This window comes from Homalodisca vitripennis, chromosome 1, assembly GCF_021130785.1.
Source record: "Homalodisca vitripennis isolate AUS2020 chromosome 1, UT_GWSS_2.1, whole genome shotgun sequence".
In the NCBI taxonomy this organism is placed as follows: domain Eukaryota; kingdom Metazoa; phylum Arthropoda; class Insecta; order Hemiptera; family Cicadellidae; genus Homalodisca; species Homalodisca vitripennis.
The window spans coordinates 238,351,078-238,377,443 of NC_060207.1; the positions used below are offsets into that span (position 1 = coordinate 238,351,078).

Consider the following 26,366-nt stretch of genomic DNA (forward strand, 5'->3'; position numbering starts at 1 on the left):
GTTAACCTATTGTGCATGACTCTGGCGTCTGTAGTTATTTCCAGTGGTAGATGGTGCGATGACAACAGACGGTCTGTGGCATGTGCATAGTTTATGTACAGCAGTTCTTTATTGATCTAATTGCTAGTCTAAAACGTATTTTTATTTATTGTTTATAAATTTCGTAGATAAATAAACCTAAACTATAACAGTAAATCAAATTATTTTATTCTCATTTATTGATGACAAAACCGACACAACCTTGATGTTTAGTGAAACCTCAACTGAAAATATGGCAATCACGTCCTACCTATCCCTCAACATGGCCTATCAGTACTGTCATAACAATGGCTTAGCAGTAAACACTACCAAAACTGCCCAAATAGCTTTTGGAAGGAGATCTGAATGTGTGCCATGTATACCAGATGTTGCAATGAATGACGAAGTCAAGTTTTTGGGCATAACTCTGGATAAAAACTTATCCTGGACTTCTCATGTAGACAAACTCTGTGGGAAGTTAAGTTCCAGCCTCTATGCAATTAAAAACATCAAAGCTTCTACTGATGAAACAACTACAAGAGCTGCTTATTTCGCTTTGTTTGAGGCTCACATAAGATATGGTTTAGTAGCATGGGGAGGAACATCAGCTGGTCAGATTCAAAGGGTTCTCAAAAAACAAAAAAAAACAGTCAGAACACTTGCAGGACTGCAACCACCAAACAGCTGTAGAGAAGCCTTTAGAACCCATAAGATCCTCACTATCGTATCACTATACATTCAAGAAACTGTGATGCACGCAGTAAGAGAGGGCCTACCAAAGCGGGGTGAAGTTCATCAGTACAACCTCAGAGACACTACTTTGTATGACCTTCCAGCCCACCGACTGTCACAGTTCGAAACGAAGCCTACATACATCGGGAGGAAGCTTCACAACCACCTGCCATCAGAGCTGAGAGACAAAGGAGAGAATGAACTCAAACCAGCACTACACAAATGGCTTGCTGACCGCCCCTTCTACTGCATAGAAGAATTCTTTCAAAGAGTATTTGACATTTAAATTTTACAATGTAACCTTTTATAGCATTACAAAACTTTATATTTTGTAAAAAAAACACTTGTAGTGTTTACTATGACGCTAATACTGTTCTCAATGAGCATGTTAATAAAGAATTTTTGTCTATTGCCTATTGTCTATTGACAATAGACAATAGACAAATTCTTTATTTACAAATCATCAAGAAATGCAGTGGTGTCAAATATTACAAGGTTAGTTTTTATTGAGAGCATTGCTCTTCTCTTTTCCAGTTCAGAAACTCATCCATGGTGTAGAATGGACGTCTAGAGAGCCATTTGGTCAGTGCTGTCTTCAGTCTCTGTCCTTGTAGCATTTTTGTATCTTCAGGAAGATGGTTGAAGATTTTTCTGCCCATGTAGGAAGGTTTCCTTTCAAGTAGTGCAGTGTGATGTAATGGTAGGTGAAAATTTGAAGCATGGCGTGTGTTTTAGGTATGGAAGTCTGGCCTCGTTCCAATTGCTCTTTGTCAACATGGACTATGACTTCTCTGATGTATAGGCAGATAATCGTTATGATTCCCTGGTAAGGGAAGGCATCTCTGCAGCTTTCCCTTGGGCCAAGGCCAGACATGATCCTGACTGCTCTTTACTGTAGTAGCAGTATTCTATTTAAGTTTCTTGCAGTTGTGCCTCCCTAGGCTGCAAGGTCGTATCCCAAGTGTGACTTGAATAACGAACAATAGACAATTTTTGTAGTTGCTTCATCATTGGTATGCTTTATTTTTTTAAAAACATTTAGGCATGAATTCACCTTTTTGGAGAGTATGTCAATGTGATTGTTCCATGATAAATTGCTGTCAATAATCATTCTGAGGAATTTTGTCTCACTTTCCATTGATACGTCAGGCAGTCCTGGAACTTCTTCTTGTCTCCTTCCAAAAGCTAATTGTTTGGTTTTTCAGTGTTGACTACTAAATCGTTTTCGTGACAGTATTGATAGGCTATGTTTAATGCAGTGTAGGAGTTAATGACTAAGTTATTGAAGCTCAGAAGTGAACAAAACAACCAACCAAATGCCATTTACAAACAAAACTAATGTAATAGATAGAACATCTGAGCTTGTTTTATCAGAGATTTGTTGTATTACTGTGAATTTAAAATAACACATCAAAACTAGATGAGCGCATCCAAAAGCATTGTAGTGGAAATATCAAGGAATGCAATGATTATTTTTTAAACACAACACAGAGGACACAGCATTTGAGCATTTAGGCATCCAGCCAGCTATGCTGTTGCACACACATGCTGTTTTTAGTCTGCAATGGGTCAAAACAATTTTTTAAATGTATTAAATTTATAATTATATGATCCTGCACCCAACAGTAAAAGATTATAGAATTTAACCCTGGACCTGGTAGTTGAAATTCCTATATCGGCAGGCACTATTTTGTTAGTTTTGCACACCTTTATTCAAACCTATGTAGAATGTTTATTATTTAAGTAAAGTATACACTATTGTATATTTTATTTTTCAGTGCAAAACAAGGAACATTTATGTGCAGTTGGATTGCTACAATATTTATCCTACTTAAGTTTTATTTTCGATAGCAAAAGTTTGATTGAATATATGGCTGAAAATCGACTAGTGGTTCAATATTGGAGAAACATTTTTAGCGACTAGTCACTAGTCGTCTAACAGATGGGGAGGGTTAAGGTAATATTTATGTCACATGAGATCTGTTCCTTAAAGCATGTAAACCGGGACATCTTGTTCTTGTTGAATGTACTCATTATTGTGTTTGTAACTCTTTAATGTAATTAAATAAATAATGTCTTTGAAGTAGAACAGTCAGACAGACTCTTTAAGTTTAAAAAGAGATGGCCTGTTAAAAAAAATTACACGTTTTATTATTTTAAAATTTTTGTTGTGTTTGGAAATGAATGTACGTGTATACATATCGGTGAGAACTTCTGATCGGTTTACAGGGGATGAACTTGGATTGGTGCAAGTGGTCGGACGCAGGATTGCCCAAGCCAGACCTCGTGTTGTTGCTGACACTGTCTACGGAGGCTATGAACTCCCGCGGAGGGTTTGGTGAGGAGAGGTACGAGAAGAACGAGATCCAGCAGGAGGTGGTCAAAGTTTTCAGGGAATTAAAGGATTCTACATGGAAGGTTTGTCATTACACTCAACTTGTACCTGTTACTCTCTGATCTTCTCTTTTTGAATATCCTCTTGTTTTCTTTATGTTTCTACCAGGTCTGTATACACTAAATACTGCTTAATCTTCTTAGTAAAACTGAATGGCATTTACAAGAAGAAAAGTATGGATAGGATAAAGTTCAATCAAACATAAATTCTGTAAAGATTTAACGTTTTCACTAATGTAAATGTAAACATTATAATATGGAATAGATGATAATACTCTCAGCTAATATAATCACAGTGTAAGGGCTGTTTCATTGTCACAATTAAAGGGTCTAGTCTGAGAGTAGGTGATTTTGTTTCTCTGCAGATTCCGTAAAGCAGAAAGTTAATAAAATTCTTTAACTCTGGAAGTGTGTGAATCGGATCTCAGGTGCTCTTCAAGGTTTTTTTGATAAGAGTATTATTTATTGGAAAGATATCTGGTTGATATTTATACCAATGTATTAAATAAGTTCTAAAATATAGATTTTTATTCTGTAACTCTCTGGACAAAGGTATATCACGTTATTGCTCAGGTCAAAACAAACATACAGGTATATCACCATATGAACATGGGTCTCCTATGCTTGGTTTCCCATCTGTCTGTCTGTATGTGTTTTTTATAAAAAAATTAATATCCTAAAAACTAATAACTTAAATTGTACCAAATTTGGCTAAAATGTTTATTATAACAAGGCCAGTTACTGAAAAATATATAATGAAATTATCTTTAGAATTTTCAAGATTGATGGTGGCCATTAAAACATTTAAACTTTGAATTCTTAACGTTTTCACTGCCGACGTCATTGACGTCGTGCATGGAATTCTATAAACTGCTGACAATGTCTTTTGATGGTGCATTGATAGTCATTCACCATGTCCATGTTTTTATTTCTTACTCTATGGATTATGATCTAAGAAATGTTGTTGGGAGTCATCTCGAAAATCCGGTAAAAGTGGTTTGTTTACGAACTCGTCATCGCTCCGTGTCTTCCATTGGTTGTCGTTCTGCTAATTCGTCATCTGCATTGTTATTTTTTTGCTTGCCATTGTTTTAGTTTACGATTGTTTTGTGAGTAAATACAGTGTAAAAAAAATCGTGACAGTATTGAATACAATCAAGTGCTAGAAGAGTTACTCAGATTTTCAAGTGACAGTGAAAGTGATGATTTATTCCAAGATGACACAGATAATGATCCTGATTTTACTACCGATGGACTTGTTGACATTGTTTTTTTACTTAAAAAACAAATATAAGCAAAACTGTAATACAAATTGTTTATTACATTGAATTTATTAGTTTTTAAGATATTAATTTTTTTATAAAAAAACCCATACAGACAGACAGATGGGAAACTAAGCACCAGAGACCCATGTTCATATGGTGAAATATGTTTGTCCTTGAGCAATAAGGGTAGTACCTTTATCCAGAGAGTTACGGATAGGCTGTATAATGGTTTGATTAATAAAATAAGTTATGTTGGCAGGAAATAGATGCAGACAAGTCTATAGAAGAATTACAAGAAGAACTTTTATTACATGTTAAAGAAGCCGTGGAGACAAGTCAAACATCACCATTAAAGAAATTGTGGTGATTCAAATAATTCCATTTAATATAAATTAATATTGTAATTGTACTTTATTGTAAGATTTATGACAGGTGTAAAAAGTTTTAATCCTATATTGACCAAGTTGTTTCAATACAACTCAAGTAATGTAAAATAACATAAGTAATAATTTTAAAATGAGAAAAATTAAATTAAGAGTAATAAACATTTTACCTATCTTCTGTGTAATATACTTCTTTAAACATTTTTCCTTTAAATAGTCTACCTGTCTAATGTTTCTATGTCATTTAAGATCTCATGATCTTCATTGTGAATGTTGACTGGCTAAAAAGTGTCCCATATTCTTTGGTTTGCTTATGGTCTCTAAATGCCTTCCAATAACTGATAACATGAAATGTACGTCACCATGATGACTAAAGAATATTGTCCACTAACATCCTGGCCTCCCTGAATCTGAAAAACAGGCAAATAACCCAGTGGCATAGCTACCCGGTGCGGAAGTTGGTGGTATCACCCCATCGAAAGTAAAAAGCAATAAATTTTACATGATAAAGGTCATGGATATAATATATTTTTTCTTTTTATTATCTATCACTACAGAATAATACATGTTTAACAATTCACACCAACCAAACATAATACACTTCACGAAACAAATGAGAAATGTTGCAACTGAAACGTCAAAGATCGCGAGTATTTGACGGAGAATCCCCCACGACAGCATCAGGCTCTTTTGCGGGAATCCTTGAATTATACGATACTGAGCTAGTGCTAGTGGAGGAATCCCCGAAAAAGAAATTTTTGTGATTTATTATTTTGTTTGTTTGTACATTGTTCTTAAAATTGAGAGACTGGGTGGGTGTCACCCCAAAAAAGGTGACACCCGCTGTAGTCCACCCCCGCTGCCCCCCCCTTTGCTACGCCACTGAAGTAACCACTGAGTGGACAGATTTCAGATAAATCTGCTAACTATGGCCTCCAAAATTCACAACCAACTTAATTGTACAATAAATTTATGTATGTAAGGCTGTATGCAATATAATGGGGGTTTGTTAAGATGATAGCTCCAGTAATTTCTGATTGATTCAAACTAAACTAGGCATGAATAATACTTTGGAGCCACAGGAGGGTTTCATTTCTAGATCTTTTGGTGTCTAGTGCCTTTTACACGATTGAGGAGTTTTTTTCAATACCGCTGGGACAAGTAGTAACCCCCCTACCCGATATTCTGGTGTTGAGAGTGTGATTGTTTGCATGATTGTTGAGAGATGTATGTATGTTTGAGTGAGCTTCAATGTGTATGAATGGCGAGGAAGAATATGACGCTTGCAACACAATTGTAAAATTGTAACAAATGCAATAAAGAATTTATTATCATTATCAGTGTGCGATAACGTTGATGCAATACAAGTAAGTACAATTGCAAATGTTATTTCTATCAATCAATCAAAGAATTCTTTATTGTTAATTTCTTCAAGAAATAACATGGTGGTCAAGCTTAAAATGCAATACATTACAAAAGTGCCAAGTTCAAAAGTTCTAAGTAACTGTAGCCAAACAATTTGTTGCCTTGTTGCCATCATGGTTACCCATAAGACAGGCAAAAGCAGCTATATTTCTGGCCAAAATGATCAGCCAATAATTTTTCCAGCACTTAATCAAACCTGTCTCCTCCAAGTGGCGAAAATTGCTGCAACCTCAAAAATTGTACAACCAAATCTACAAACTAACACAAATGTAACAGGGGAAGATAGTAGACATCTGCCACTTTGTTCCCACCTAACCAGGCAAAATCTGCCCAACCAGACTAGTTCATTACAATCAGTAAATTGCCAAATATCTCCGATAAAGTCAAAACAATTTCTCAGCGAGGATCAAGGATATAATTAGGTTGTAGTGATGGCTGAAGTGGCATAGGCCCCCTGACAATGAAATAAACACTGCAAGAAATCTCATGAAAAGTCCTAAAAAGCTTTATACCTTTCCAGTCTGTCTACGGCGGACAATTGTCCTCATCACAGATTGACGCCTGCATGGACCAGAAGGGTTTGTTTTATTGATGAGTCGGAAGAAGACAAAAGCCAAATGGAAAACAGGTCAACCGAAACATGTTTCCAGAGTGTTCATAAACTCAGCAAAAAAAAAAAAAATCTTTCACCAAAATGTTGACTGCCACAATAACACGAGAGAGACTATTGTAGAAAGTTGTTACCCGATTTATTTTGAAGATATGTTGGGTGCTGTTAGTAGGATGGCTGATTACACTATCTGTTGGATTATAGAATATGAGCTGTAAAGACTAACTAAAAAACAGCATTATAAATGTAACACACTTGCCCAGCTGAAGTAATACTGTAAAGCTTGCGGCTTAGGGTCTTGAAGGATGGTGGGAAAGTAAATGTGTAAGTTATCTTTGTAACGTAGCCAACTGCACATACACACGGAGTGATGAGGATTGGACCCACTCGGGTCAATAATGGAAAGAGTATGTTTTCATTAATAATATAATTCAACTGGGGTTAAATCTTCAATAGTCAAAATACTGCATAGCCTTTTTACAATTGTATATACAATTTTTACGCACAAACAAGCAATATTATTCTTAGACAAATTAATATTCACAATTGGTTTTTTACTTAGCTAAGCATAAATATCAATTTATTATTAGTTTCCAACCATTTAAATGTTTTTTAAACTTAAAAATTACTTATATTAACTCACTATTTGAAAAATTTAATTTTTCTACAATAAATAACAGTAAGTAAAATAGGGAACAATGTAATGTAAGCACAATAAGGACAATTTATTTTTAATAATTAATTATTGACCTACTACTAACAATAGCTACACAATACAGTCTATAACTTATAAAAGTATTTAATATACCTAAAGCTACATAAATTGACCAAGTTATTTGCATTTGGGTGATTAAATATATTAAAGCATAAATCATTATCACATAGAGAACGATGCTGGGCAAACAATAAGGTGTTTACATATTGATTATAAACAATTCCATTTTTTTCACCAGTTAGATAAAAAAGGTCATACAATTACTAGTTATTTCTTGTAAACTAAGTAGAAATACGAAGTCATTCAAAATAGATTTCAGTACTAAACTTTAATTGGCACTTGCTTTGTAAAAATTTGATGTAACATAAAATGATTAAATCGGAGGACATTAAACTTTTAGTTGTAAAATGTTGCTTAGTAATTGTGGTAATAAAGTTGATTCCATGGTCACTTTGTTTTATAAATTAAATGCAAAGCTGTATAAGAAGTCAACTAAATCAATATTTAGAACAAAAAATATTATTTTATTATTCAATCTTAAAATAATTTAAAAAATTCTAAAATAACTACTAATATTAATAATGGGGTTTAAACTTTTGAACTAATCTTTCATGAAAGGATTTCAAAAATAACTTTTTATAATAGATCAAATTTAACTATCCCTTCTGTTCTTTTGTTGATATTTGCTTGAGATCCTTGAAGCCTTTAAAATATAAACATTTTTAATTAATTTAAAAACATTTAAAAGTAATCTAAACAATATTTTTGATGGAAAATACGATTATAGTATTAATGAATATTTGATGGATCCTGAATTTTAAAATTGTATTTTAGCATAATATGCTATATTATATTATTTATTTATATTTATTATAATATGTAATATATTATATTAAATCAAGTTTGTTATAACCCTTTTTTTGTATATTATTACATTAAATTCTGACAATGTTACCGGTTTCTATAGCAATACTATGTATAAACTTTTATGTAACAATAAAGACTTATTCTGATTCTGCCTAATGCCATTTAACGTACATTTCTATAATTCTTTCCATTAATGCCACAATTCATTCCCAGAATCATTAAATGTTACTTTTATAAGTATTGTTCATACAATAAGTGACCTAACCTGGATTTTTACATAACTGATACAAAAATATTGTCCTAAATAGACAACATACATGTAATAGTTACAAAACTATGTATTCAAGAACAGAACGAAGTACGTAATCCACTTTAATCTAACAGAAATTAGTGTATTGGATAATCACAGTACGCAACTACGCAGTTGTCAGAGCCTCTATTTTCTCGAGACCCTGCCTTTGGCAGGAGGCCCAGGTTTGGGTTTGTTGTGAAGCATGTTGGCACACTTGGGTATGTGCCGTTCTGCAGCCGCCTCATTGAACTTGCGTTTGCAATGTGGGCAAGGAATGAGGTCCGAAGTGTCCATGGGGGGTGGAGGGGGGAGGTCGGAAAGTTTCCCCCCCTTGGCGACGTGTGCTTGTGCCTGCTTGGCGGCCCGGATGTTCGAGATGAACTCCTCGTGTTTTTTGCGCCAGTTGGACTTCGCCAGACTCTGAATAAAAATGGGTTTTTAATTAGATATTGATAGTTTGTGTACACTGGTTGCATAAAATCTTTTTTGGGTAGAAAGAGTTGAAACATAATGTCAACAATTTTATAATCTTTTCTGCTGTATTCCAAATCTTAAAAATTATATTGTGATATTAACTAAGATTAGTTTTTAAGTTCACATGGTCGATGTCTTGACTATCATCTAAGATTTCTAGCTCGTACCATGTCAAAACATTTCCAGTAATACAAAAATCTTGAATTTCGCTCCATTTCACCTTTTGCTTATTGCAGTGTCTGAAATCTGACTCACAGACTTGACTCCTTTAGTCTGGCATCTATGTCTGAAGAGATATAAAAAGGAAAATTCGGCGACAAAGAAGTTCCAAAAATTAGGTACAATGTTTTGCATCATAGACATCAAGACTACAAAAAAGTCTGTTTCACCCTGCAGCCATCCAGAGTAATCTAGATGAAGAGATGTTCTTATTGTCTCATCAGGTGCACAACATACTTTGATTTGGATCTCTTCAGACGACATGGACTCTTGATTTCAAGAGTAAATTCAGTGACAGTGTCGGATATCAGATGTTGCTCTAGTGAAAGATGAATTGGAGCCAAACTCAAAATTCGATTTGATTCAACCCTTCCCACCATAGCTACATTATGTGTATTACATTTTTTAGAATTTCTTCTTAATTATGGAGAATCTCTCGTCAACAGATTTTATTTAACGTTTATTGACTGGACATGGCACTTCACAAAAAATATCTTTGGATTTTATTAGTATTTGTTTTGTGATTTGACATGGTATGAACCGAAAAACTTCTGAACAATATTATTTATCATTGTTGGATATTTATAATTCATTTGAAATATTGAGGTTAATGCTGGATGAAGATACGTGGAACTTAACAGTCATATTTGGGAAAATAGCAAGCATTAGTAAATTTTTGTACTAACTAAAGCACCTGTAAGAAACAATCCCTAGTAAGTCAGTCAACCTATCAAAGTGCAATTTTGTTTTGATTATAAAAAAATGTAGTGGATTGGTTGAAACATCTGTTGGAAAACTAATGTACACTTCTATTATACTCTTCCAGCAATATAATGCATGCTTCAACATCCACTTTATATGTGTAACATGTTTTTACACTCACCGGGGGTGGCTGGGATGGCCGTTTTCGAACTGAATATTGCTCCAGCTCTGTTCCTTTAATTCTTTGTTTGGACGGATCAAAAGGTTTCCTTTTCTTGCGGCTGGTCTTGGCGCAGATTTCGGTGTGCGCTTGGATGCGGTCGGGTGCAAAACTACGGTCACAGGTTTTGCAAGCCACGAGGTCTGACCGGGCTCCGGCCGGAGGCTCTCTGACGCCTGATCTCACCCCACCTGATGCTGCCCCAGACCTGACACCTGCGCTGGGTGCCCGAGGCCCTGGCTTAGGCACTGCACCCCTGTTCATCTTGAGTTCCTGCCACAAATTTCGATCATGAGAAATTTACGCTTTTAAATCATTCCAAAAGTATGCACCTGCCTTGAAGTTACCAGGTAGAATAAAAAATCAAGAAAACTTATTTGTCAAACACGTAAGCATTCAGAAATAATATTATGTGAACTTTAAATATTTTGAGTTGACCTAAATAACAAGTCAAGTATTCAACGACTATAAAATAAACCTTTTCATTCAGTCTGTTAAATATAACTACAGTATGTTGAATATTTTGAATGGTAACTGTTTTACGGATTGTGCTTATGTGATAAACCTCTTTTAATTTTGATAATACTTATCAGTCTGTTGCAAGGTTTGGTTAGATTTCCTTTTCGGCTAGTATTGTGCTTTTATTTATTTAAAATCCGTTACTTAAATATTCTCCACTGATCTCAAACCATCCAAGTTTACTTTTTATCAAAAGCAAAAGTCTAATCTAATAAAATTCAGCAATTATGACAGTAAGCAGGTGTAGGCGTTACATCAACAAAATTATTTTTGTACATGATAATGTCTAATTTGAATGTCCATTATGTTCCATAAAAAAAAACACTGAACATCTTCAAAACTACAAATAAAATCACAACTATAAAAACAACGTGCAACAGTATTTTTTTATGCAAGTACCATTATAATATTTAAAAAATTCACAATTAATATGAAATTCCACATTTATCTACTTTTTACATTATTAATATCAATATTAACCCTTTCGGATCTGCAATAACTTTATATGATTGATCTCAGTTCTCCTAGCCACATTGGTGACCATGGCTGTTCTCTGCATCAGATCACTGATTTATGACCACGTCCCATCCCTCAGGTCGGTGGGCCACACTTTGTGGCCCTCGCTATTTTACCATCCAGCTCGTCAGGCCAATACATGTGGCCCAATATATTGCACAGTTATAAAATTCCATTCTTATCTAGTTGTGGCTGGAAAGTGCTGCAATCTCTTGGCCAAATAAGTAATTAAAATAATATTTCTCTATTTGCAGCGAATACTGTAGTAATCATAGTGTTCAGAGTGCCATAATATTTCAAGAATAACACAGTACAGGTATTAGCACTTGGTTACAAAGTAGCGCAGTGTCTGATTTAAGATACTTATATTTTAGTACATAAAATACATAATTTGCTCCACTTTTATGGACAATTTGACAACTTATAATGGTACGTTAAAATCCTTAAAATTGCTATTCATGAATTTATTTTGCTGTTATATCTTGAACGTTATTGAGAAACTTGAAATATCCCAAGAACCTTGGTGAGTATATTGGAAGCAAGGGTCTATTGGGTTAAGAAGAAAAGGTTGATGGCCGTTGTCATGGTGGCTGTAATAAGTTGTTCATTTTTAAAGGTAAGTTGTTTGCGCAGTTAAGCACTTCATTTGAGAGCAATTGAACACTCTTCATTTGAAGCGCGGTTGAGCACTTCATTTGAAGCGTAATTGAGCACTTCATTTGAAGCGCAATTGAGCACTTCATTTGAAGCACAATTTATCACTTCATTTGAAGCACAGTTGAGCACTTCATTTGAAGCACAATTTATCACTTCATTTGAAGCGCAGTTGAGCACTTCATTTGAAGCACAGTTGAGCACTTCATTTGAAGCGCAATTGATCACTTCATTTGAAGCGCAATTGATCACTTCATTTGAAGCGCAGTTGAGCACTTCATTGCTTGTCTGTTTGATGTTTTTGCCTAGAAATGTTTTCAAGACTGATAAACAATGAGAAAGTTCCCTTACTCCCAAACTCCTAGTCAATCATGTACTCACAGAAGTGTTTGACTCTGTTGATTTAGGAGGTGCTCGTACGCCTGCGGTTGGTGTGGGTGTGGGTATAGTGGAGTTGCGCTGTTTTACTGTTGTGGTTGGTGGAGTAATACTACTCCTCAACTTTGTGTTCGGTGTCGCTACCACAGGCCTCACCTGCAAACAATACCGTACATCAATAATCGTAATAAACCATTTACATTCTTAATAATAATTATTATTTACTGTTATTGTGAAAATGCATAGGTTTTGGTTATAAGACAAAATGTGAATAAACATGAAAAACAGCTGCAAAAAGAACACAAAACATACCTATAACTATTATTTAATGTACATGCAAGACACTTCTTACTTTATAAATCGCGGACAGGTCTGACTGTTCGTGATGTGTAGGGGCTGAACTGAAACCTACCTTCTTTGTTTTAACATAAACCGCCATATTTCGGCCCCAAAGAGTTCGGGAAAATAATTTTTAACACACAAAATGGCACTTTGGGAGGAGGGGGAGCAAGGTCCATTTTTGAAAAATTTTTGAATGTAAAGGTACTTTTAGCTGTAATTCATTATAAAGGTCTCGTATACCGGGTGATCAAAAATGTCACATTTATATAATTTCAAAATTTTTGTTTCTGTTAATTCGTTAAATTTTTAGCAAATCAAAATTTTTACCAAAGAAGTACTCTTTCTAAAAATATGTTACAGTGGTCACTTTTCAGCACATTTCCAATTTTTTCAAATAGTTCAAATGTTGGACATTTCAAACTCATAAAACCTAAAAAATTCCAATAGTAAGGTATGACTTTCATAACTATTGTCAATAGCTCACTTAAAAACTAAAATGTTTTGTATTTCCGGTTGGTTTATCTAAACAATACAAAACATCATGTTTCATATAAATTGTATTTGTGGAATATTTATGTGCCTAACACATTTCTGACTATATATTTCTGATATATATATATATATTTGTGTTGCAGATATGTACTCTTATCTTGTTTGATCTTGGTTGTCACATTAAAATTGAGTAATGCAGAAGTTTTATTTAAATGTTGCTATAAAAAGTAGAATGATATAGGCCTGTATATCACTGAGCTACAGATGTGTAGGTCATATTTATATGATGATTATAAATTAATTATACAAATTCGTTATAAGTTATGACAACAATATCATAATATGAAAGTATTTCGGTCAAAACTTAATGAAATTATTATATTTACTCGTTGAATAGAGAATTTCAAAACAAACAACAGAGGAAAGCTCCTTATCTGAACAAAACTGGGATATCTTAAAATGAATATTGTTATTTTCTACTATGAATGCCAGATTGAAATGCCACAGATGACAATAATCTGAATTGTTAGGAGTGTAATCATAAAGTCAAACAATGAAATTGTGTTTTGAATAATCGTGTTTATTTTGGATTTAATTATATGTCGTAATTGTGTTCAGCGCCATCTAAATTAATTAAAATTCCGCTTAATTAAGTTGCAGCTCGGAGTCAGAAAGAGTAACTTTGATTAAACAACCAGTTATAATTAAATTTCATCAGCTTGACAAACTTTGAACTTCTGTGATTTGGTATGAAACGAGAGAACCTAGGAAAAGGAATGATTTTATAAACTTTGTTTATTAACAAGTACCGAAGGGTCTTAATAATTTATACCTGAGAGGAAATGAAGTAAAAAGTAATTATTACTTTTGTGGTTTCACAGCCGCATCTGATTTATGCTTTAAATGTAAAAGTTACATATCTCTTTAGATAAACATTCATTCCTTGATGTTTCCTAATAGAATCTCCCATTTTCCATTTGCACTTATTTCACTATTTGAGTTAAAAGAAAAGTTTTTAAAAGTCCTTGTAGATTAAAACTTTGTTGAAGAATTATGAAAATTTACTAAATAGCGATTTATGGTAAATAGTGTTTATTAAATGTTTTATGATTTTTAAGAAATTAAATTAGCTGTAATCTGTTAGGTTAATGGTTCACAACTTGGATTTTATTGAATTCATTGTCAATTAAAGATTTGTCTACACTTGTCACTTAGTGTCCTGATACAAAATTACAATTTTTTATATTGTTTATTTGAAATAGCCATGCCCTAAATATTTGAGTTTAAAATTAAGTATTTAATGTTTTTATTGATTTTGAAATCTTTTCCTTTTGGGATAGATATGTAAGGAAAATATATATTAAGTTGATTTCTTTTATTTACCTTCTCTAAAAAAAAATATCTACAACTACTTATTTATAATTATTAAGTACAGTATTAAAAAAAATGTACTTTATGATGGCTTCAGCAGTTTTTGTGTATATAGTCAGGAATTCAGGATGTTACTTTAGCAATATGACATTTGACACGGCAGTATGACATGGATAAAGGAAATAAAAACTATAGATACAAAAATTGTACTATAGATCTTTGTACATAAAATATTGTATCTCGTTAAGATAAATAAATCATTGTATCTCGTTTTTAACGGTTTTTGTAATATTTCAACCATTGATTAAATTATTATTTTTACAAGCAAACAGAGATACTGGGAGTTATAAAACATTGTTATTGATTAGTAATTTATTTCAAAACATTACTGAAGTAATTAAAACAAAAAAACTATACTATACATGGTATTTAGTTTTCATTCTGCATTCCCTTCAAAATAATATGGAAAACTGGTAATTTCTTTTGTGATTAAATAAACCTCTCTCTAATTAGCAAAGTTAGACAACTTAAAACTTGATTTTTGAAACGTAAAAGTATGTTATTAAAAAAACAAACAATATAGTACAAATGAAAAACTAGAAATGATACTTTACATGGTATTTAGTTGTCATTCTTCATTCACCCCAAAATAATCTTGGAAACTGGTAATTTTCTTGTAATTAATAAATACAGGACTTGATAACTTGAAACTTGATTTTGATTCAGAATGTATCTATAGCAACAATTTCAGTACAGGATGATAATCAGTATAAATCATAAAGTGTAAGGGTTTTGTAAATAATATTTTTAGGTATGAGAATGCCTTTGTTATAATTTATTTGACATCTCTCTATAGTGGTAATTGTATGTAGATCTTCGCCAGTGAAATGATGTAGGACAGTGCAGACATAAACTAGTGCATCACTACCGCCACAAACATTATACGGATTTAGAAAAAATCATAGTACTTATACTGCCCTAGTAAATCTGTTCAGTGACTTAATTTATGTGAAAGATAAAGGTGTAGTTCACTGGTGATGCTGAACTACTCTAAAGCATTTTATACCCTCAACCATGAACTGTTATGTGCTAAGATTCAGTTTTATGGCTTTGGTGACAGTTCAATCAAGTGGGTAAAATCATACCTTGGAGACAGAACTCAAGTTACAAAGATGGGAAGCCAGACATCAACTTCACTTGTAAAACGGCGAGGTGTGCCTCAGGGAAGTTGACTTGGACCTATACCGTTCAATTTATACACGTCTGACTTCCCCAATTGTGTTCAAAGCTGTACAGCTCACCTGTACGCAGATGATTGTCAGTTACTCTTGTCATATGAGCCTGGCTCCATTGAAAAGGCTTGTCAGTTGGACTTGTAATATGAGCCTGGCTCCATTGAAGAGGCTTGTCAGTTGGACTTGTCATATGAGCCTGATCCATTGATGAGGCTTGTCAATTGCACTTGTCATATGAGCCTGGGTCCATCGATGAGGCTTGTCAATTGCACTTGTCAAATGAGCCTGCTCCATTGATGAGGCTTGTCAATTGCACTTGTCAAATGAGCCTGCCTCCAATGATGAGGCTATTGATAAAATAAATTCCGATCTAGTGAATATCAACACATAGTCTGTTAACAATTGTATGTTATTGTATTAAGCTTGAAACTCAATACAGGTAAGTGCTCTGTCCTTCATCTTGCCCTACACAATCTGGTACAGGCCTTTAGTCAGAGAGGGGTGGGAGTTAGGCTCAGTGGGGAGAGCCTGTCTGTTTCTGGATCAGTCAAAAATTTTGAGTTGTGCTGGATGGTAAGCTCACCTTCTTTGATCCTGTTACTCATGCTATCCAGCATGCCCTTGGTAGCCTGAAGGGTTTGTGCAGATTTAGAAGCCTGCTGGCAGAATGTGCTAAGCTCCAGCTCATGCGTTCACTTGTTTTATCTGTATTTTTTTACTGCTATCCTACCTATGGAAACTGTACGGTATCTTTAGGGGAGGTATGGATGGAATTCAAAAGCTGCTAAAGTGTGCAGTTCGATTCATTTTCAATGTGAGACACTTCGATCATGTGTCTCCCTTCTGAAATGCTGTTTGCCCACAATTGGAAATGTATGCAAGATCCTGACATGCGGAATGATCCACAAGGTGAGGCGCGGTACCTGAGCGAGAGACTCCGTTTCCGGGAGGAGGTCTCAACGCAATACCCACCATGGGTCCTGCTTCACTTTCCTAAAGTCAAGAATGCGTTTAGGAAGAGAAACTTCTACTTTGGCCCTCAGTTCTTTTTTTAAGAAATTTGTGTGACAGTAATGTATTGAGTACTTTATATTTTTCATTAGTGCATATTAGGTTGGAATACGGTATTATATGTTGGGGGGAACGTATTATTCAAATTTGAAAACTTGTCACAACTCAGAAGAGGTATTTGCGACTTATAGCCAAAAAGCCTAGGTATGAACCATCTTTTCCTCTTTTCGATTGCTATAAGATTCTTCCACTCACACTTGTACGTTTACAAGGTATTTAAAGTTTTTTCTTAAGAAGTCAGAGCTGCAATTACAGTAATGAATATAAATCGAAACTAAGAAATGTCGAAAACGTCAATGTACCTGAACCAATAAGTACTGCTTTTAAAGGGTCTTATAATTACTTAGCACCTTATATATTCAATAAAATTCCTTTGAAAATCAGATACACATGTAACAATATACACATTTTTTGTAAACTAATTAGAAGTTTCTTATTTTCTAAGGCAGCGTATAAGATTTCTTGAATGAATAATTAGTAAACAATTATGTTATGAAATTTTTAAGCGTTTCTTGCAATGTATTCTTACTTGTATTTTCTTTGTTTTTAAATTCTGATTGTATTTATTGTTTTATGACACTTTTATATGTAAGCCTAGTGGGTTGAGTAATGAAATATAAATTTCAATATACTTCTTTAATGTTTGGGAGCTTTTTTTTTTGTTTTCATAATACAATTGTTTTATTAGTGTGTTACTGTTTAAGCCTATTTCAATTTTTTTTTAACATTTGACTGTACAGTAATTATTTGTTTGTTGAATTGGTTGATAAGTTTTTGTTTAGGCTATAGTTTTGAACTTTTATGTATATTTTGTCTGTGATGTAAATAGTGTAAGATGACATATGGGTTGTTCTGGAAAGTAGTTTTACACTTGAAATAAAAGGCTTTTTTAGTTATTTATGTGTGACTGTACAGTTTTTTATAATTTATGTCACACACGCAGCTACAAGCTACCCAATATGCACAAGGTTTCATCATAATATTTGTTTTCTGCAGACTTGCAAATATAGCTGAAAAAGTTTGAACTGTAAAATTTCACATTTTTGACAAAAAAATGAAAATTTACCTCAGGTTTCTTTGAAGGGGGAGACATTCTGGACATGGCCTTTGTTATGGAACTGACTTCTGGTATCCTGCTTTGAACCTGGAACAGTAATTGTGGAATGAGAGGTCAGCACAATGAGAATTATAGCAATACTAAATTAGTAATTAATTGTCCAATTATAATTAGCAATTAAATTGTGTTAATTGCTCAGAACTTCTGATTTGACAAGAGTGAATTCCCAAATAGATGTCTTACTAACTTTGATTCATTGCTTCACACACCTTTTCCCACAGAATATTTATGCTTTATAGACAACCCTTTCTAAAGTTAGATATTGCTGTAGTAAGTGATGGTGGTTGGGAGATGTTCATATCTCTGGAAATCCTTTTGATTCCTTACTTGTATAAGTTTAATAGAAAGTCAGTCCTGAAGTTAGAAAACAATTTCTAATAAGGTAGCTTTTTTGGTAGGATTTCAGTATTACTACTGAAATATTTTAAAGCTAGAGAGCCTGAGCTTTGAATTTATGACCCATATCAGTCTCTTGGTGGACATTGCTGTGTACAAGACCAGCAAAGGGGTCCAGACACCCCCCAAATTTTTAATTTTTAAATTACTTTTTAGCAAACAATTATTATTATTCAAATATTTCAGTATTACTGACATGTACTGCTGAAAGATTGTTCTCAAACATTGAAATGGATCATAAACCTTTCAAGGAACAAATTGAGGAATAAGCTGTTAACTGCACTCGCTTTACTTCCTTGCTTTACAATGGACAAATATCAATTGTCTTGACCTCCCACAATTTTTTCATTGGCTGTGTATAAAAATGACTATAAAACCTAATGAATTTATTGCAATGACCCAAAACTTAACAATTTTGCCCAGTTATCTATTGACCCAAGTAATTTTCAGAAAATTATTACAACTTTTCCAAACTGTTAAAAAGGTTGCACCTTCCATTTCATTAACACTAACTTTAATTATATTTGAAAAGTTAAATTAGGTTACTGCATTTCCACTGAAACAAATTTCATAACTAGTTAGTTATTTGACATAAATTTGGCTGTTTATTTTGAACAGACCTATCTTCAATAATTTGATTTATATTTGATAAATACTGTTTAAAGATTAAACAATTAAACACTCATTTGCATTTTATGTGTCCAGTTTATTGATAAATAAACAAACAAATAAAAATAGGTATTAATTGGAGATTAATAGATAGGTTTTGATAACTTTAAGAAGAGAATGGGAGAAAAGAAGAAGAAATAATGTGTTTTTAGGAAATATCATTATAACACATTTTTAACACAGTCTTTTATTTACTCTTTTATATCCACTTTTATTTGAAACATGCCAAAATGTAAATAATAGTAATAGATTCCTATAATGATTACAATGAAGATCATTGTTTTTTTTATATAGTTTTTCTCATTTCTTTTAAAATATGGTATACAACGTTATATCCCCCATTTGAAAATTTGAGTTTCCATGTCTTTCACTTTATCTGTGAATGGGTTCTCTAATGGGTTTATAGAGTAATCTTTATCCATATATGTATATATATGTTTTCCATTAGTTGGATTTCAGATTCTCAAACGACAAAAGGTGGAGAAAATTTAGCTTTTTTCAATCAACATTTATACAGGGTGTCCTGTAACTCTGGACAAAGGTATACCATGTCATTACTTGTGTCAAGACAAACATATTTCACCATATGAACATGGGTCTCCGATGCTCCGATGGTTTCTCATCTGTCTGTCTGTATGTGTTTTTTATTAAAGGCCAGTCACTGGAAAAAATTATGAAATTATTTTTAAGATATTCAGAGTTAAAAAGTTTTAATGGCCGCCATTTTGAAAATACTAAAGATAATTTCATGATAATCTTTTCGGTAATTATCCTTATTATCATAAACATTTGAACCAAATTTGGTAAAATTAAACTTACTATTTTTTTAGATATTAATTTTTTTTTAAAAAACATATAGGCTACAGACAGACAGATGGGAAACTAAGCATCAGAGGTCCATAAACATGGTGAAATATATTTTTTTCTTGACCTTAGCAATAACGTGGTATACCTTTGTCCAGAGATTTACGGGACACCCTATATTATAGTATGTATGTATATACTATTTTCATCAGTCCCTTCTTTCCCAAAGCTAATTTAAAAGTTTAAAGTTATACCATCTAGGATTGAGAGTTATTTAATCAACGCAAACGGATTCAGTGATTTCCTATCCTTAATATTAATAAGATTCAAGATTCTTTATTTGTCTTTAAACATACATAAATGCATCGTCAGAAAATTCATAATATTAGTATAACTAGCCAATACCAAATTCCTTAATTTTGTATATACAAAACTGTTCAATAAGCCTATAGTAAAATAAATAAATGGTTAAAACTAATGTACAACAACTATAATAACATAACAACATAAACAACAAATAAAATATATAAGAAGTAATAATAGAGAATAAAACAAATAACAACTCAATAAATTTTTAACAGCCTCAAAAAGTTATTAACACAGGACAATGCTCATCAAAAGACTTTGTCCAATGAGAAATAATAAATACATTTTAAAAGAAACAACAAATATATAAACAGTAGACTAATAATTTTATTTCACTAGTGTCACAGGACAAATACTCGTCAATTGAATAAAAGGCTTTGTCTTTCAACAAAGTACTAATAGAGCTTTTAAACTTTTGTCTCTTTAAATTGTTTACAATTGGTCTAAATCAAGAATTCAAAATAATATTTTGATAGTGGACATGATGGAGTAGTTGATATTTTGTAACAAACACCTTTTGCTCCTTGGCGGGCGCCATGGTGACAGGGGGCTGCTTGGTGGCGATATACGTTTTAAAACGATCCGTGGAGTCCGAGAGGGTAGCACCTCCTATGTTTGGCAGCTTCCGGAATATCCTGGAGGATTCCAGGTCATTTACTCTGGACAGGTAGTCGTTCTCGTCCCCAAAAGAGGGAGTGTTGTACTTAAACACTAGTTGATCCAGGGGTGCAGTGTCATTTCTGCAAAAATAACATTGCTTCAAGAGAGAAGTAAAAGGTGAGTATATTATATGAGATTAAATATGTATAGAATGATTGAGGAGATCCTAAATCATGATGTATATGTTAAATTGATCCTCAGCTATAAATAAACCACTCTCAAAGAAGCCTGCGCAGAAGCAAATATCTAAGCAGCCACGCGCAGGAGTGGTGGGGAGTGGGACAAGCATATAATCGTCTCTGTTTTATCAGCTGTGTGTGGGTCGTGTTTCGCTCGCGCCATTTTGTTTACACTGCAGCTACTTATTCCATAAGTATATTTTATTTTCGTGTGTAGACCTATAAAAGCGTAAAATATTAATTAAACAGACTAATTTAGCCACATACGTTACCCAGGGAGCTTGCGTTTTGGTGTGAGGTTAGCCGTTAAGTGGCAGTGGCCTGGTCAGGGGATAGAGCAAGCGGGCGAGTGCCGAGCAGTTTATTTATTTTCTTTCAACGGTCAAAAACCAATTTATATTTATTAACTTATGATAGATGATTAAATCATACTTAAAGAAAAGGGCCAAACCAAACATGCAACTGGACTCTAAATCAGATCTAGGTATAATTAACGTATAATTAATGTAATAAGAAAGTATAAATTATTAAAAATGAGTGATAGTGTATAATAAATTAGTGATAGTATTAACTTAAATACACTACTGTAAAAGATATGATACCATTTGGAGAAACAAACAGATAAACAATAACAGTGCAAATAAACTATAAAATTATTAATAACAATGAAAGATAAACTTTAAATGAATAACAAGAGTAAAAAAATATTAACATTAATGACTGATAGTGGTAAATAAAAAACTGAAAAAATAAAAAAAAAAATATTTAACTTAAATGCATGCACATTACTGTCTAAAACGTGACATATGAATAAATAAAGAGATAAATAATAACAGTGCAAATAAACTATATAAAGAAACAACAATGGGGAAGATACTATAAATGAATAACAAGAGTAAAAATATATATAGGCACCAACAGAGAAAAAAAAACTATAAAAAACGACAAATGCAAGCAATAAATGTAAATATATAACCAAGAGGCACAGTCGTAATTATAAATGTGTAACAAAAGACAAGCAGAAACAATAACAGAGCAACAACAACAGTTAACAACACAACAAGAATAATGGGGGAAAAGTTATCAGACGATATGTAAGTCATGACAGGCTAGTCTCAACTCTCTCTTGAAGGCATCACAGCTCATATTAAAGAAGTCCAGATGTCTGGGGGGGTTGTTTGCCAGGCGTTGAAGACGTGGAAAAGCACTGTGAAACATGTACTGTGTGGTGGGGATACTGGTAGAGGGTGGTAATACAGCGGCGGAAGGGTATTTAAACTATTTATCCCTCCCTGCGTTAACTAAAATTGCCCAGTGTCTTTTTGTAAGTGGTTTACCCATAGGCCAGTAAACTTACATATGGTGAACGGCCATGATTAATTTCTTCTTTTTGAAGTATGTACACTGAAAGAAGCACTAATCAAAGTAGCCTATATTGATTTTGAAGGAATGACTGGAGGTATTTCATTATGAATTTCAACTTGTCAGCTGAGATAAATAAACTACTATTTATCATTATTTACATTCTTTACAATTTTCAACTGTCGTTAACGTTATTTTATTGACACTGTCAAAAAGAATTATTCAAATTTTTTTAGTTTATTATAAACACCAAATATTTAGGCTACACAATTTTTCAGCCTCAGTTCCCTTTTTTATTGACACTGTATTGTATGGCAATGGATGAAAGTCCAATTGAAACAAATGACCATTTAGCAGAAGTTACATTTTTTTAACAGAACAATATTTTATACATAAATTCGAATTGGTGCAGTTCCATGTTTTAGATGATGGAAACTAGTATTGTGTGTTTTCTGGTGAGCTAAGGAGGGTACCAAATGCCTAGAGCGCATGATCAAATTTTGAAAGCAACTTTCAACTTGGACTTTTCACTCCATAGTATATTTGTCACTCTACTTTATGATCCTCAGGAGAGGTTATTAATTAATACTAAAAGATTAACATCTTGACTGCGGCAGGCACCTTATGGCTTAGTACTATGTTTTGATATCACTAGGTATAGACCAGCAGTGAAGGTTATGAAAGGCAGTTGCAGGTGATAACCAAAAGCCTTGTTAAGTTACGTTTTAGTTAGTTATGGGCTCTAAATCATGTTGGTGTTATTGTTATTGATAGAGATGGCCCTCAGTTATCATTCTTGCTGAAGAACTGAAGAACGTATAAATCCCTTGCTCCCAGATACGTCAGAGTTGGCTGGCCATGTTGTTTCGACGACCCACAAGTAGCTAACATTAGAATATTGGTCTTTATTGCCCAAAAACTTCCAATGGCAATGACCGTTGGAAGCTAGACTGAGAATTACCTGTCAGTAGATGGATTATGGAATCCATACCTCAATTGGCAGCCATATTATTATCAGAAGTACTATTAGAAGAGATTAACGTCATCACATAACTGTGACGACTTGCATAAATCGGAATAGTAGCTGAGTGATGTATTAGCACACACAGTCAATGCATTAGCTCTACCTGGAAGACTGGAGGTCATCGTAAAGTTCCTTGCGAGCCTGACTTCTGGCACGTCTCAGAGGCTGCTTCCAGACAGTGTTGAGACCTCGGTCAAGGCTAGTCCCTCTTTCTCTGCGATTGTCTGGGATGGGCTCTAATGGATGACTGCGGTCCCAACCCCCTCGTCTCTCCTGGAACAGCTGCCGAACCTGCAACATCCACTACACAGTGTAGTATCCTTTCTAACTTTCAAACTTTCAGTCTAAATCATAAGGTAGCAGATTCATCCTTGCTAGTATGGACAAATAAGCCTAGAATAGTGATGGTGCTGGGAAACGTTAGAACAAGTTTTCAGCAAAGATTTTTCTGACAAAAATATCTAATCTTCAAGGTTTGCTATGATTGAGGAGTATTTATAGCTTGAACATGCGATGATCGTAATTTATGAGATATGGTATAAGCTGTATGGCTGACTGTATGTGCTGATATGTGCTGATGCAAAGCTACAATCATAGTCAACATTACATCGAGTTAAGAAGTAAAAAACACGAAATCAATCCAAATATCCTTTTCTTGTTCTCTTTTTTTGATTTTTAAAATCTTTGTACTATCCAGTTCATTTTCTGTTAAATATTATTGACCAAATAACCTAACTTCAACAGTTGTTTTGACTTAGTGTTGCTAATTATTTTAGTTAAGCCTTAATAAGTTTGCGATTGAAAAACTTCTCCTAACGATTTATTATGTAGGCCTCATCCTATTTCAGGTAAATTTTAAAACCAGCGTTGAGCAATTCAAAACTTTTTCTCGAGCCATTTTTGTATTTTGTTTGTTTTTTTCTCTCTTAGAACAAGAAGCTTATAAATTGCACTTAGCCCTATAAGAACCTTAGCGCTGATTCCGGAGTGACAGGATATTCAGGATGGGTAAGGTTAGGGGGTAGGGGCCGCCTCCTATCGAGATCCATGAGGAAGAATTAGGTCACTAATTTCAGTCATGTCTCCCCGGAAGAAGGGGAGGCCAGTTCTGAACCAGCCTTTGCAGTCAAAGCAGGCAGGGGTGGCACGCCCTTGTTGAGGCTAGAAAGAACTTCTGATAGTTAAAGGACAACCCCACCAACTTCAACAGTCATCTCCTGCAGTAGACTAGACCTATCAACCACCCTTGCCCTTGCACCCCAGAATCTCGATATTTGCGGTCAGTGATGTGCCGCTCCTGGACATCCATAAGGTTGCCCTGATTCAAGTGACACATAGGTTTTTCTGTGCCCAGTGGTAGGTTCAACTGGAAGGTATAAAGCAGCCAGAAGTGATCCCTGCTGGGTATCTAAATATCCTACTCTATAGTCTAGTTTAGTAATTATGCTTAATCAATTGATAATTTTATCATTAGGAGTTTTTATCTAGTGTTTCTTATGAGTTGGAATTATCCACTAGGATTGTTTTGGCCTGAAGAAAACATGAAATTTTGTACCTTCCCACCTCCAGGACCAATCCTCTGATATCCTTGGCGTGCTTGCTCCTCGTATAAAGCCAAAAGTTTCTGCTCCTTCTCCTGGAGCTGCTTTTGTTGGAATCGAGCCTGCAACAATACACATTGATAAGCAGATCAATAGGTAGAATATATGGACATTACGTTAAAATGTGGGTTGAGTCTGAATACTGTTTGGAACAGAGCTCTGGTAAGGATCAATCTAGCATAGGAATTAGAGGAACGGTTCTCTTTTTATAATAATGAAACATAATAATAAAACAGTACTGACTAAGATATCCACCAAAGAGTGGTATTATATTTTAAATTATACATTTGTCTATTGTTTAAATTATGTCATAAACGTTTTTAACTTAGGCAGACATTTACTGTTACAGCAAGCATTCCAGCATTTTTCATTCCTTCTTTCAGTTTAAGAAAACCCATTACTAAAAATTTTCATTTAAAAGATCGAATATATTTTCAATAAATATAATTAAATATTTTGTTGAAAATTTATTTTTTATTTTTATGATTCTTTAAGTTTTACTAGTAGGCTACGGCCAAACTAGGTGATCTGGACGCCGCACTTTGAAATTTCAATGTATCACGTTTCCCCATGCCAACGGCAAATGTCTGGAAAAATCCTGTTTCCTTGACACTAAAATAGGTTATATTATATTTTAACATTCGATTTTAAAGTGACATAAATATGTCGTAAACCTGTTAATGTAACAAAAGTATTTGCGTCAGACAACTAATAACAGATGATTCATCCGCTTATAATCAATCAGCTGTGATAAATACGTGAGGAGTATACGGCAGGCCGGATGTGACGTAGCAACAAATATCGTTGGGGGGGGGGGGGGTAGCACTGCGCCCTGTATTATAGTCTGACCTGGCTCATGTAAGTTAAAGAGGACGATTAGGTAGCTGGTAGGGCATATCATTTCTTCAATAAAATGTTAATCAGGTCTGTGTGGCATTTAAAAGTATAAATAACAACACAAAACCAACACTATTGTCAATAATAAAATAGTTTTCCTTCAACAGTAGCCTAGTATTGCATGTATTTTACAGATATTTGTAACATGGGTCAGGGAAAAGGAAGCCAAGAAGGGACAGAGATGAGTAGAAAGTCAGAGTTGAGAGATGGGTGAGAAGGGGGGGGGGGGAGACCTTGCTGTGATTTATCTTTGCGAATTCAGAATTGTATAACTGTTATCAGTAACATCGCTTCGTCAAACTCTCTGCCACTATTACGGTACTTTTTTACCGATGTCGACATAACCTTCAGATAAAGTGTAATATTTTTCACTTGTGCAATTCATTAAGAATGAGTA

The 26,366-nt window shown here is 33.9% G+C and overlaps 2 protein-coding genes across 3 annotated transcripts in view; one reads left to right on the forward strand and one right to left on the reverse strand.

Moving 5' to 3' along the window:
- Positions 1-4,967, forward strand: part of LOC124353199 (thymidylate kinase) — a 129,153-nt gene extending 124,186 nt beyond the window's left edge. Inside the window, exons 6-7 of the mRNA XM_046803089.1 lie at positions 2,980-3,168; positions 4,669-4,967. Of these exons, the coding sequence (XP_046659045.1) occupies positions 2,980-3,168; positions 4,669-4,776 (297 nt within the window). The 3' untranslated portion in view covers positions 4,777-4,967. The remainder of the gene's footprint in view (positions 1-2,979; positions 3,169-4,668) is intronic.
- A 2,270-nt stretch (positions 4,968-7,237) lies between these two features.
- The window catches only part of LOC124353203 (zinc finger C2HC domain-containing protein 1B-like), a 30,213-nt gene continuing 11,084 nt past the window's right edge, over positions 7,238-26,366 (reverse strand). Inside the window, exons 2-8 of one of the 2 annotated variants that reach the window (XM_046803094.1) lie at positions 25,027-25,134; positions 23,575-23,762; positions 20,761-20,986; positions 17,961-18,038; positions 12,387-12,539; positions 10,278-10,589; positions 7,238-9,121 (exon numbers count right to left, since the gene is read on the reverse strand). In XM_046803094.1, coding sequence (XP_046659050.1) covers positions 8,846-9,121; positions 10,278-10,589; positions 12,387-12,539; positions 17,961-18,038; positions 20,761-20,784 — 843 coding nt within the window. In that variant the 5' untranslated portion in view covers positions 20,785-20,986; positions 23,575-23,762; positions 25,027-25,134 and the 3' untranslated portion in view covers positions 7,238-8,845. Of the gene's footprint in view, positions 9,122-10,277; positions 10,590-12,386; positions 12,540-15,202; positions 15,316-17,960; positions 18,039-20,760; positions 20,987-23,574; positions 23,763-25,026; positions 25,135-26,366 lie in introns of those variants that run through there. The other variant, XM_046803096.1, reaches the window with a different exon arrangement.